This window comes from Emys orbicularis, chromosome 1 (genome assembly GCF_028017835.1).
Source record: "Emys orbicularis isolate rEmyOrb1 chromosome 1, rEmyOrb1.hap1, whole genome shotgun sequence".
Classification (NCBI taxonomy): Eukaryota; Metazoa; Chordata; order Testudines; family Emydidae; genus Emys; species Emys orbicularis.
In genome coordinates, this window is record NC_088683.1 from 214,314,981 (window position 1) to 214,329,121 (window position 14,141).

Below are 14,141 nucleotides of genomic sequence, written 5' to 3' on the forward strand. Positions count from 1 at the left end.
TACTATACCATACGTGACATTTGATGGAGAGGAGTAGCAGCCATGTGTTGGTGGGTTTTATGCAACTTTTATGCAACCTTTTCACCAATCAAGAATGTAGTAAAGGAATAGAAGCAGTATTGAATTTGATGTTGAGCGATGACAGATATTGTATAGGAATTTCCTTAAGATACTTTACTTTTAATTAAAAGATGAGTTAAACCAAATTGTTGTGCATTGTTAAGAAAAGAATTGGTTTATGCTTATAAAAATGGATGAAATTATTTAAATGATCCATTGAGTGCCCATTTTAATTACATAGATGGAAGGATTACAAGAGGACAGTATTTTATGTCTACCTGCTGCTTACTGTGAGGTCAGTTCTTCAAATTTTTATTACTAGAATCTTACATAAACCTTTGAGTTAAATTTCATTTCCAAATACACAAAGGGAAGTTTGTGGGCCATGGTCGTCTTTATTCATTGTGCAGTTTCTGTTTTTATGTTTTTGTTTTGTTTCTTATACCTCCAAAACAGAATGTTTTTGTTTATATACAGTATATCTTTATATATGAAAGAATTGTGTGGATTTTTACATATAGATACTAGAAATTTTGAATATTTTTATACAACTGAGATATTTTAAACTTTATATATTAGATATATCTCAAACTTTGGTTTTGAGCAGATTTTTCTTTGGAAATACTTTCATATAAGGTAAGGTAAATGGAGTAGCTTTTATTGTGAGATTTTTTTTCATATCAATTCTCTTTCTAGCGTGCAATGATGCGCTTCTCAGAGTTGGAGATGAAAGAGAGAGAAGGCCACACAGCAACCAAAGACTCAGAGGTCTGCAGATTCAACCAGGCAGACTGGGAAAACTTGAAAGGAAATAATGAAAAGAAGCCAAAGTCTGTCACTCTGGAAGATGCCATTGCTGATCAAAATGACAATGATAGATGTAAGCACATTAAGATGGCTTTTTGAAGTGTGTGTGCGTGTGTATGTATGTATACTATAGCAGTTTGTCCTAAAACTACATAATACATGGAAACTAGTAGAATTTTTATCACTACAGAATTTTGTAAATAAGAGTGATTAATAGTGACAGCAGTAACTAATACAAATTTACATAACAATATCCAGTCACATTTTCATATATAGAGTTGTGACCTTTGCTGTTTTCCATGCATATTTTTTTGATTTATGAATGTCTGTTGAAAAGTTGCACCTTTTGGCAGTGTAGCTTCTGTGAAAATAGCAGGTTATTGTCATAGCAGTTATCACCCTACACAGATCTACTTTGCAGTAGATGAACTAGTACCTTAACAGCTGAAACTAAAAACCCAGGGTCTTATTGCACCATTAGTTTTTAAGTAGAACTTTCCCATGTTCCCTTTGTGAAGTTCTGTTTAAAAACGGGTGGCACTGTTCAGTTCCAATAATGTAGCTTTCCTTCACTCTATGGGGGCAGGCAAAATGGAAGGGTTGCAGGGGAAGTCAAGTATATAATCTACCACATCTACTTATTTATAAATAAACTGTAGCTGTGAAATTGAAAATGCATTTGTAACTATCTCATCCCCTCCACTTATTACTGTGGCAGGGTATGTATGTGTTAGACCATCAGAAGTCCTCAAGGGCAGTCACCATGCTGTGAAACTGTCTGTTGCTGATGCATTGTTGTTTGGGCCAAGGGCAAGAGGCTTTGCAGTAGCGTGGGACAGTGTGTGGAAGTACTGTCATTGAGCTCTATTGCAAAAGGCACAAAGCACTTTTTTCCTAAGTCATATTAATTTTTTAATGGATATTTGTAAAATTAGTTCTAATTCATAGCAAGTAGTCTGGGTTCCATCAGTCTCCAAACTGTTTTCCTTGCAACAGCTTGTAACAAAGTAATTAAGGAGCTGATCACTGTTTTATTCCGTATTTGCAGAAAATTCAAAGTTGCAATTCAAGAAAAATGTTAGTAGAACACTGGATGGTCTATAGTATATGTATAATTAATTGGGTTGATGTGCTCCTCCATAGTCGAGGACTTAGGAGTAGGGCTGGTAGAAAATGTCATCTAAGTAATTTAATAATTGTGAGTTATTGTCCTGGTCTTAGTTTAATAATTTTGGTGGACAGGATGATGATCTGCACCTGCTCAGTTCCTCACCTCAGACAAGTTATTGTGGTGCTGTGGCTACTAAAATAAAAATATGTGAACAAAAAAGTAGCTTGGCAAAATAACAGTGAAGATTTCATTGTTAATCTACAGCGAGTATCAAAATGGCAACCAAGCTTAGCTTCTAGAACCTCAGCCTTCTGTTCCCTTCAAGGTGTATTGAGTGAGTTTCCAAGAGCAAAGAGGCCTTGTTGTTCTACAGTATCCCATTGCCTGGTCATAAGCATGATAGACTTTCTACAGGGTGCTACTGCTAGAGCTTTCTTCAGTTCTCAGCACTACTCGCACCACAGAGTGCACTGCACACTTGTAATGTCCTCCATTAAATCCCACACACATTCTGAAATATCAAAGTGTTGTAAGAGCAGCAGCATCTGGGTCCTGCCACCTGGATGCCACTGTTGGAGGGAGGGCAGGTCACCTAAGTGCTCACAGGGGTAGGATGAAGGGAAGAATAGGCTATTGCCAAAAGTAGATCAAGTTGATTGAGAGAGAAAACAGGGAATAGTCTGGAGGGTGAGGGAAGGAGAGAGAAAAGTTTCTTCAGATGCACTTGTTTTCAGATGCTCAGACTTGTTTGAGGATTATCCCTCACTATTATAATGTAATCTTAAAATGACACTTTTGATGATGCAGAAAATAGCAAAAAATAAAACCAAACCCCAAACGGTACAATTTGCAGTTTTCTCAAATCCATAACTTAGCAGTGTTCTGGCTCACGAGACTCCATTGGATGAAATGCAGTTGGAACTGATAAAGAATTGTTGGGAGTGGGAAGGGTATTATGACTTTTTGTGAGTATGTTCTTGTGCGCAATTAATTAGCTATGAGTTGATGGGAAGTTTTATAGGCTTGTTAAAATTGCTAAATCTATCAACTTTTAAAAATGCAGCTTTCTTTTAGTAAAGGAGTTTCTCTTGCACATGATGGGCTTTGCAGCGACTACACTTGCAGATACTAATTCGGTTCTCAAGGCAGGTCTGCACTTAGTCCTGGTCTACACTGCCGAGTTAGGTCAACGTAAGCTGCCTTGCATCGACCTAACTCTGTAAGAATCTACACTAAAATGTTGCTCCTGATGATGTAACTCGTCCGGTATGCCAACTTAAAAACTCCACCTCCGTGAGAGGCGTAGCACTTAGGTTGACATAGTTAGGTCGATGCAGTGTCACTGCCTTGCTTACATGGGCTGTTGCTGGCTTTCAGAAGCCATCCCACAATGCCCCACGCTGACTGTACAATCGGTGCAAGCGCTCCTGGTGAGGTTGTGCGCCGTCGACACAAGGAGCATAATATATGTGGCTATGCAAAAGTGATTTAATTACTGCGGTGGTTGTACGTCAATGTAACTTAAGTCAACATCATTTTTGTAGTATATACATGCCCTTCAAGTGCTGCAGCTGCGCTGTTGTAGAGCTTCAGTGAAGATGTTACTAGCTGACGTGAGAGTTTCTACCATTGGTGTAGTTAATGCACCTCTGCAAGAGGCGGTAGCTATATTGATGGGAGAAGCCATCCTGTCAAGATAGCACTATCTACGGCAGGGGTTAAGTCGGTATAACTGCGTCACTCAAGGGTATGGATTTTTCATACCCCGAGTGACTTAGTTATACTGGTGTAAGTCTATAGTATAGACCTGGCCTCAGTAAAACTTTTTACTGCCCTGTTTCACCTTCTGCTCCTTGGTATAGCAGCTGATTAAATCAGGGATATGAATTTTGCACTTCTTGAATGCCTCTAGCATAGTCTTTTTGGTGCTCTGGTGCAGCTTGAATTGCTGGGAATCCTGACACATCTCTCTAACAGAATAACAACTGGCAAAGATGTGATAAACCTTGCCTAGTGTTCTCCTCAGTTTACCAGCTGTGGCTTTCAACAAGGATGCTCACAGGAGAAAATGTAAATACTTTCATTCCATTTCCCCCCTCCAATTCCTGATCTCCGCTGAAAGGTTTAAAATTGAATAGAACTTTAAACAGCTGTATTTCAGAATTTCCCCCAGCTTATGCTCTGTCTCCTATGTTGGATCTTGATGCTGAAAAGATGCTACATTTTGTTTTATACATAATTTTCTATCCAATATTACAGCAGTAGACCTTTCCGATGCTAGCAGGAAATTCATGAACAAAATTAATTGATTAATCAGTAATTTCTGGTAAAATGTTAAATTTGCACCCTGCTGTGAACCTTTAGCTGGCTAACGTGCATTTGAAAGAAAAACAAATACAATTTAAAGCCTGATCCTGTAACATGTGGTATGCAGCTTGACTGCTGTGACCTGGCAAGGCCCCAGTCATGTCAGTGGGGCTCTGTGCAGGGTTCAGTAGTCTTTGTGCGTAGAACATAATACAGGATCATTGCCTTAAGATCTAGTGGTTGTTTCAGACACTACTTCTATAACCCTTGCCTCCTACAGCAATAATAATAGTATAATAAATATTTTTGCCACTCTGACTACTTTTTTTAAGAGAATTAGTACAGCCATCTGACAGCCCCAATTTTTTTTTCCTGGGCTGTCTTGGGGATTTAGTCAAGTGGCACATGGGTAAAGCCTTGCCCTCCCAAAAAACCTTATGATAACTTAATAAACTGGTCCACGTTGTCTAATGACTTCTAAAATATTTCTTCAGTGTTTAGAATGCAGACTGTTGCTAGGAATAGGCACGCTCTCTCTCTCTCTCTCTCTCTCTCTGCAGAAGAGTACAAAGATTCAAACTTGGTTAAATAGAGGGGTAAATTGTAAGTGTCTTAATACTCTTCCATCTTGTTTAGGACTCAGTGGGAAATACGAGAACAGTAGTGAAGCTGCTTTGTTGCTAAGGTGACTAGTAAATGTTGCTGTGGCAATGCTTCTATGGAGCATTTCCATAGCACAAACACGATAAATTATGGGATGCGTGTGTCGTGAATCATAGAATTGTTCAGTGATCAAGTGATTTAAGCATACAGATACATTTACTTCAGAGTAGGTCATGTGATGCAATCATGTTGGTAAATAACCACAATTTTTGAGCAGTACTAAAATCATACAAAAGTATGTAAGAGTAAATAAATTCTGCAAGCTGTGAATGTCTTGATAGACAAACTGGTAGTTATGCTCCTCTAATATTACAGTAGAGAAATACTGTTTGATCCTTAATAGAGAAAAATAAAAACTGGTATGTTAAAGACCAGAGATTTTGGGGAATGTGGGTGTGAGGAGGAGATTATTCCAATTCTGTGCATAGAAGTATAATGCCTTTATTTGCAAGGAGGTTAAAATTCAGATGTTAAGAACTGATCTGCAGCCTCTTTGCTAGGTGTCTGTTCCTTAGCACACAGCATAGGTAATGCTTCAGTTTCTTGTTTGTATGCATGCTGAGTAATGAAAGATCAAAACAGCAAACATTCTGTTGTTGTCATTTGGCCTGGTCAGAATTACCTTGCTATGACTGGCAGTGGTGCAAAAAAGCCTCAGGATTCTGAATATAATGGATTTAGGTGAAGGAAACAAGGATGGAAGACATCCAGAGAGGGAAAATGCCCCCCCCATGACATAGTCAGAACACTGCTTGCTTTATCCTGACAAGTGGCTTGGCTGAATTGTTCTATTTTTGTTGTGATCTTGGTGATGAATGCTAGTTCATGTTCAGATAAAGTGTCCTGTGAAGAGTTGGGATGAGGACTAAAAGGCATCTTACTTAAATGCCTGCAATGAGAAGTCACTGAAGAGGAGAGGAAAAGCTGGTTCTAGTCGCCACTTTATCTATAAAGAAAGAACTGCAGTTTAAAAACTAAGGTATGTGTTTCCTGTTCATATTGTATGGGAGATGTGTTGTTAAAGAGTATTTGTGCTGGCAGGAAAAGGAAGATGGAGAAAATGAAAAGTTTTTAATAATTTCTTCCTCACAAAATGTGACCAGTGCACTGGGGATACTGCTTCAAGTAGAAAACAATACGTGTAGAGTGGTCATTCTTTCCAGTTTTACAGGATAGTAAAAGGTGGCTTTTGTTGCTGAGTTAGTATGACTGGACTGAAGTTAGCAAATGATGTCAGGAACATGTTGCCCTTCCCTGTAGCAGCATTTGCTGTTTTAGAGTGAACTTTCTTATGTGATGTGTTGATATGAAAACTAGCATTTACTATTCCATCAGTCTCTTTCTGCTGCTTATTATTTGAATAGTGATGATTTGAAAACTCCGAAGTGCGTTTGCTGTTTGCTTTCTTAACAGAGTAAAGGGTACAGAGGAGGTGTGAGTGCCTGAGGAAGACCAAACTCTGCGTATGGGCCCAAAGAGGGGAGACTGTCCTTGTGCTAGTGCACTTCTGTTTGATATTCATACCTGGATTTTGGGAGTCCTGTGTCTTTGATCCAGATGGCTTTCCAAACCAGATTCAGGACAGAGTGGAATCTGGTGGTAAAATATGAATAGAGTTGTGTTCTGTGAAACTACTGTAGTTTTTATGAGCAAAAAACAAAAACCAACAACCTCTTGGCATTTGACATAACTAGACCTCATAACGATAATGCTTTGATGCAGAGTACATGCCTGAGAAGACAGTGCCAAACTATGGGCCATCTGACAGCTCAGACTTTCGTTTCTGGTTTGTCCTGTGGATTTGTCATTCACTTAGGCACTTGTAGAAAAGTGTATTTTTGGTAGTCTGCAAATACAGTATAGTCAAGATGCTTTCCAAAATATTTTAATAACTTTACAATTCTGCCTGACTATATCTCTTCCCTCACTTTGCAACATTGGCATAGGCAGATTATAATGTCACACATTTTATATACATTGAGCATCTAATGTTCCTAATCTTTTAAAATGGTTCAGTAAAGGACTGGCCTGCTAGCTTGGCAGCAATAGGCTGTCACACTGCCATCATGGAGGCATCACTGAGTTTCCTACTGCCCGTGTGGTAGAATCAGAGAGAGGACAGGAATGAGTGGAACTACTCCCACCAGCTATTTGCCACACACATTGACTGGCATTGGTAGTTGTTTTGCTCTTCTCTCTAGAAACAATGCACCAGAAAAACTCTGTGAATGGAGGACTAATGATAATGAGACTAAATTGAACATCGCCACTTCTTCATTCTTGGGGCTATCCTTTGCAAGGCATAGTGGGGCATTCTGGGTTTCTAGGTCAGATCCTGCTTGGAAAAAAAAGAATTAGGGAGTTGAATTAATTGGATGTAACTTTGTTTCATTAGTAACTAGGGGGTGCTAAATGGCTGTTCCCTGCAAATCCCATCTGCAGTCTCTGGATGGTCACAATAAGGACTGCTGCTTCTCCAGGTCCTTACAAGGATCTCTAGGAAATAATCAGGGTGTTCCTCCCCTTTCTCATTCCAAAGTGCATTATCAACAGGGAGACCGTTCCATAACAGTGATTTTCAATCTGAAAGACGCTACATAATTTGTGGTATGGGTGAACACCTTAAAAAATGTAACTACACCGCTACCCCGATATAACGCGGCCCGATATAACACGAATTTGGATATAACGCGGTAAAGCAGTGATCTAGGGGTGGGGTGGGGGGCTGCGCACTCTGGTGGATCAAAGCAAGTTCAATATAACGCGGTTTCACCTATAACGCAGTAAGATTTTTTGGCTCCCGAGGGCAGCGTTATATCGAGGTAGAGGTGTACCAGAAATGTGGTGAAATTCCCTCTGACTTTGTCTGTTCAGGGAGTGAAACACAAAATGATAAGAGTGTAGATCACTTTATCAGATTTGATTTTATGTTTTTAGAAACATTTTTGAAGTGATAACTTAAAATGTTGCCGGTCCAACTTCTTTTAAATTTGTGCAGAACAAATCTGATTAATATTGATGTGCTGTTGTTATACAAGGCTGGATATTCTTAGTACATTGTTACCAGATGTGCAGGTGTCTAATATTTACAAGTGCATTTTGATTTTGGACAGTAACTTTTTGGAGAAAGCGTATAATAAACTAAGGTAGCTGCTCCACTCTTCCAATCTTTGTATTTTTAAAAAAAGAAAAAGACGTATCAGTGTTATGTATAAGATGAACAATCTAAAAAATGGGTTCACTTAATACCAAACAGCCACAGAGAGGTATGGTCAGGGCATGAACATTTCATAAGACAAATATAGTGCTTTCTTGAGAGAGTGCTTCCGGCTTTTACCTCTTGTCCTTTTATTGGTTGAGTTTGTAACCTTCTAAATGGAGTTTAAACTTTTATGCAGTGTTTTTTCTGGAGCCTGCAGACAGCTGAAGTGCCCTAACTGCTGCTTAGAGCTTTTCCAAGTTGCAGTAAGTGTAAACTGACCAGAGGCAGCTTCACTATCACTGCTGCTAAAGGAAACCCAAGGGCAGCAGTAAAACTGAAAAACATGAGGTCAATTTAGCTTTGGCAGAACATAGACAAAGGCTAAGGAAGGAAGGACTTGATACCATCCTTGTAGTAGTTAGAGAGCTCTGAGGTAGAGGTTGGGGGAACACACGCTCTCTTCCCCCTTCCTTCCAACAGCCAGACTATTTGGGTGCTTGGCTTTGTCAGGAACCTATTAGCTCGAGGCTACAAAAGATGATGCCACAAGCAGGGTCCAGGTTCCTACCATTCTGGTAGGAAAACCAGCATAAACTCCTCCGGGGGGGGGGGGGGGGGAAACTTTCTCAAGCTCGGTTCACTTACGACACACTATGACGGGGTAGTCAATAGGCAGACCGTGGACCAAATCCAGATCACCAGACTGAACGGACCATGAAATCCTTTTATTTACTACTACTTATTATTATTTATTATCATTATCATTGTTGGGTTTTTTTTATTATTTTCTCTGGAGTCTGGACCTTGACTATACCTTGACCAAAAAATCTGGACCTTGACAAAAAATAATTGACTATCCCTGCACAATGAGATGCTGCTTGTAGAATACCTTTGAAATTTTCATAATAGGATAGTCCTCCTTTGTGTGCTTTAAACATCAGTAAAATAGTAAATAATGAAGACCATGTAAATGTCAGCATTAGACTTCAGAACCAGCACCCATTTAAGCAAATAGTGTGCACTACACATCATTATTTCATTTGGTCTGCAGATTCAGGTAGACATGATTGAGTTGGTTTATAGCTGATTCACATTTTGAAGGTTGTCTTTGTAATCATGAGGGCTAGGAATTAAAGGGCTAAGCGTTCATTTAAAAATAAATTTAAGTTCAGGAGCAGAGGAGGCAGGCACCAAGGAGAAGTACTGGCAAATGGAATAGTGGCACTCCAGCTCAATTTACCCTCTGCCTTTCCCAGTCAGTGGGGCCTGGCTTTGCTTCTTGCCTGGGCATTGCCAAAAGGAGAGTGGGGACCCTTAATCTAGTTCACAGACAGTTGGGTTTCTGGAAAATGTGTCAAGCCCTGTGTAAGAAGGGGCAAGCATGAGTAAGTAGATGGGATGGGTGGGGATGAGTAAATGGGGCCAGGGTGAGTGTAAGGAAGAGGGTAGTGGGTGAGCAGATATGGTTGAAGAGAAGAGATTGATAGGATAAATTAGAAACTAAGTGGACTTTGTGTGTGTACATGAGAGTAGTTTTGAGGAGAGAAATGGGAGAAAGACTGAAAATAGAGGGGCTGAGGAAAAGACGACAATGTATTTGGAAGCAAAAGGGATGTGAAATGTAGGGAGATGGGAGAGAAAGAAAAGCGGAAATGGACTGTAAACAATAAGAAAACAAAAGAGAGTGAGCCAAGAAGGGTAAGACTTATGAGAGACCTAAACTCTAATATATAAAAGTGTGTGTATATAATATAAAAATTCAAAGTTGATTGACACGTTACTTCTGTATAGTGCATAATAAGTAGTACGCACCTATTTTGTTTGTTTAGGCCTGTTTCAAGAAATAATCTCTATTCAAAGAATCCCTGTATAATGCTTAAGTCCCATTGACATTAAGCATGCGCTTAAGCTGATCCTGAATCAGGGTTCTTAAGTTTGGAGGGGCATGGTAGCACAGGCATTTTTCTCCTTGGCTAGTAATCTTACTCAAGTAGTGTCAGGTAAATTTTTCAAGGCTTATATGGTCACTGTAGCTGGAAAGCTTCATGGAATAAGTGAATGCTTGATTTTTTTGAAGGAAGAGATGAAGGAACTTGCTATATGGTGACTGGGAGATTATTACAGGTATACAGGGCTGCATATAACCTTAAAATAAATTCAGGTAGCATTTTATCATTTCACAGCTATTCTTGAAGTGTTTTTCCTATCAGAGTGAGTGCTAGAATGTGCATTCACTTCTGTTTCCCATTTGTATATCCAAGGACACACAGTAGCGGGGTTGAATTCTCGTAATCAGGCTCTGCAGTTTGGCATGATTAGTCTTGCATTGACTTAAAGTATCAGAGCTGCTGAAATTAATTTTATAAAAGCCATTGCAGAAATGAAGTTTGCATTGCTATCTGATTTTTAAGGTTACTCTTTCAAAAGAGTATGTGCTTTTGATATCTAAAGGTGATTCTTTAAAGTCATGGAAAAACCCTGAATTAAAGAGAAAGGTAAGTATACTGTGGCATTTCTATGGCTACTTGTATGGTGAAGTGCCTGGTTGGATACTGGCTAAAAATTGAAGGCCAAAAATTTGCATACGTGCTTGGTTTTCAACTTGACTGCTGGGAAAGTTGCTGTTTTACAGCTGGCTGTAGCAAAATTAGATCTAAAGTAAACTATTTCTTGTTTGGTTCAGAAATCATAAGGATCTATTGTTAGGAGATTGACATTGAAGAGATCAGAAATGAGTTATTTCACAATAGACTTTTTTTGTTTTGTTTTGTGTTTTAATTATTTTTAGGTGATTTTAATAGTGCAGAAAACAACCAAGATCATTTTCTTGAAACCTCAGAGGAAAGAGACCCTCCAACTGAGAAATATTATCTGGAGAGACATCCTCTCTATGAAAATATAGGGGACCAGTCAACAGAAGATATCAGTCAGCATCCATGCCCACGTCTGGATAGAAAGCGTAAACACTCTGGCGAGAGAGTACAGAATGAGAGCAGCCAAAACGAAAACTTTGTGGATGAACTGCAGGATGAAGCTGTGTCAAAGGCAAAAAAGAGGAGGAGCTCCAAAGGTAACTCCATTGCTTTGGTGTCCCTTAAAGAATTTCTTGTGAAAGGAGTATCCTTATGAATTAATGTCTCCATTTATGAACTTGATAGTTACCAGTCTGAGCACTGTCTTTTCACTTAAAATAATATCTTGGTATCTGAGGGTAAAGCACTAGTCATTGGACACGGTAGCCATAGCAATGCAAATGACCCTAGTGCATGTGACCCTTAATGACCAAACCTTTTAAAATGCATAGTGTGGTGGTAAAGCTGAGACTATATGCCCCGCAAGTGAAATGTAGCTTTTGTTTTAAGTTGAGGGGGCTTTTTGATTAATTTTTAGTTATTTTTCCATTAGATGACTGGCCTGAGAGGGAAATGACAAACAATTCCTCTAACCACTTAGAAGAGCCCAATTGTAATGAGGTGACCAACCTGAAGGTGTGCATTGAATTAACAGGGCTCCATCCCAAAAAGCAGCGTCACCTGCAGCATCTTAGGGAACTATGGGAGCAGCAGGTGTCACCAGAGAGATCCCCGTCCGGCAAGTTGGGCCGGCAAAGCAGGAAAGATTTAGCTGAGGCTGTTCACCCAGAGGCCACTGCAAAGGTCAAAGACTGCACAGAAGAAAGGCACACCAGGAAAAGGTCAGAGGTCAAAAGCAATAGAAGTTGGTCTGAAGAGTCCCTCAAAACAAGTGACAATGAACAAGGTATGCAGAGACTACTAGGGAAACATCAGCTGGCATAGCATTAGTAGTGATGCATGCTGCCACCACTGTTAAGGAATTGTCAGCAGTTTTTATAGAAGTCCACATGTATAAGGACTTACAGCTCCACTATAAAAAAAAAAAAAAAAGAAAAAAAAAATCACTAGCTAAAATTTGTCAGATGGGTGTGTATGTGGTTTTTGTTTTGTTTTTTGTTTTTAAATTGTGGTTTAAATGACTTTAAAATTGAAGATTTGTGTCTGCAGATGTTTTGGCATTTCTTCAAGTATCAGAGGGGTAGCCGTGTTAGTCTGAATCTGTAAAAAGCAACAGAGGGTCCTGTGGCACCTTTAAGACTAACAGAAGTATTGGGAGCATAAGCTTTCGTGGGTAAGAACCTCACTTCTTCAGATGCAAGTGAGGTTCTTACCCACGAAAGCTTATGCTCCCAATACTTCTGTTAGTCTTAAAGGTGCCACAGGACCCTCTGTTGCTTTTGGCATTCTTATAATTCATGAATAGTTCTGATTTAGAAAAAAAAACTCAGGTTGTTAGTCCATGTAAGAATACTTACTGCATGTATAGCTAAATGGATTAGTGCCTTTTGGGTATAATTAAAAACAAACAAGAAGTCCAGTATGAGTAGCATGAAGACTTTGATTCTCTATCATGGGAATCTGCTGTTCCATCAGGTTAAGAACTGCTGAGTTTTTCTGCTTTCTCAAAGGCTTAGAGGCAGTCAAGAGGTTACCCCTGATTTTTCCCGTAGTGCAGTCTGCCTGTCTGCTTTCTCTACAGACACGCCTGATGAACTGCCCTGTGGTTGCTCCCCAGTGTTCTTCCATGCGCACGCGCAGAGCTTTCCTCAGTGACTCACTGAGGGCTCTGTTCTTCAGGATATTTTGCCAGGTTCTTTCTCTCTCTCTCTCCTGCTCCTCTAGTTCACTTTCCATCTCAGGCCAGGTCTATGCTGTAAACTTACATCGGTATAACTATGTCGCTCGGTGTGAAAAATCCACACCCCGAGTGATGCAGTTATATCAACCTCACCCCTGTGTAGACAGCGCTATCTTGATGGGGGGGCTTTTCCTGTCGACATAGCTACCGGCCTCTAGGGAGGCGGATTAAGTACTCCGGCAGGAGAAGCTCTTCACTGAAGCGCCTCACTGTATCACTGAAGCATTTTAAGTGTAGACCTGACCTCAGAGGGTTCCCGGGAGGTTGTGTGGAGGGGCTGGGGGGTTGAGTGAATCTAGGGATTCCCCTTGACTAGCAGTATGATTCCTTAACACCCCCACAACTGCTTCAATAGCTGAGCAAGGCCCATCCAGCAGCATCAAAGGCTCCTGTTCCTGTATTCAGCTCCACATGCTGGCAGTCTTCTCCCACAACCGGGGCTTCTCCTAAGCAGGACTGTCTCCCTACTTACTCCAGTCTGGGGCTTGCTCGCTTCTGTTATTTCTGCTCCATCACCGTGGTAGCCAGCAAGTGTTGAGCCAATCGGTGGAAGAGGTGGGCTCCCTGGGACCTCCCCCAGACTGTCACAGTGGCCAGCTCCAGCTGCCCACAGTATTCCAGGGAGGGGCCAAGCACTACCGCTCTTTCCCTGTTTTGCTTCCCCTCCCTCCCACCATTCACCTGCATGCATCATTTCTGTCTTCTCTCTCCCCTTCCCCAGCTCTCAAACCTCAAGTGATTAGTTACCTCAGTCACTTGAGGAGGTATCGCTCCCACAAACCTAAGCAACTTAAAATCTCAGCTGCACTCAGATATCCTCAACATGCTTTGTGCTGTCTTGACTGGCATCCTGCAAACCCAAACCATGTGGCTGTTTCTGCTCTCAGAGACTCCACATCTTCTCAGATAGCTCTTCCTTCTCCCTCCATCCCACTCTCAGAAAGAGAGGATGAGGCTCTTCTTTGTCTCCCTTTCAGGATTTGCAGATCAAAGGCTGTAAGCAGTCTCCTTCTCCCCCCACCCTCCCCAAAGCAAATTTAGTCTGTTTTTTCTGAGGACTCCCCTAGATGTAACTAAGGCCTGGTTTACATGAGGAAATTAGGCCGATATAATTATGTTGCTCAGGGGGTTGGATTTTTCACATCCCTGAGCGACGTAGTTAAACTGGCCTAACCTCCAGTGTAGACAGCGCTATGTCGACGGGAGAATTCTGCCATTGACCCAGCTACTTACTGCCTCTCAGGAGGTGGATTACCTACGCTGATGGGAGAATCCCTC

General features: G+C 40.6%; 1 protein-coding gene across 1 annotated transcript in view; it reads left to right on the plus strand.

Moving 5' to 3' along the window:
* BCOR (BCL6 corepressor) overlaps positions 1-14,141 on the plus strand; it is a 70,364-nt gene that overhangs the window by 26,384 nt on the left and 29,839 nt on the right. Inside the window, exons 5-8 of the mRNA XM_065399019.1 lie at positions 302-355; positions 757-940; positions 10,939-11,220; positions 11,556-11,909. Coding sequence (XP_065255091.1) covers positions 302-355; positions 757-940; positions 10,939-11,220; positions 11,556-11,909 — 874 coding nt within the window. The remainder of the gene's footprint in view (positions 1-301; positions 356-756; positions 941-10,938; positions 11,221-11,555; positions 11,910-14,141) is intronic.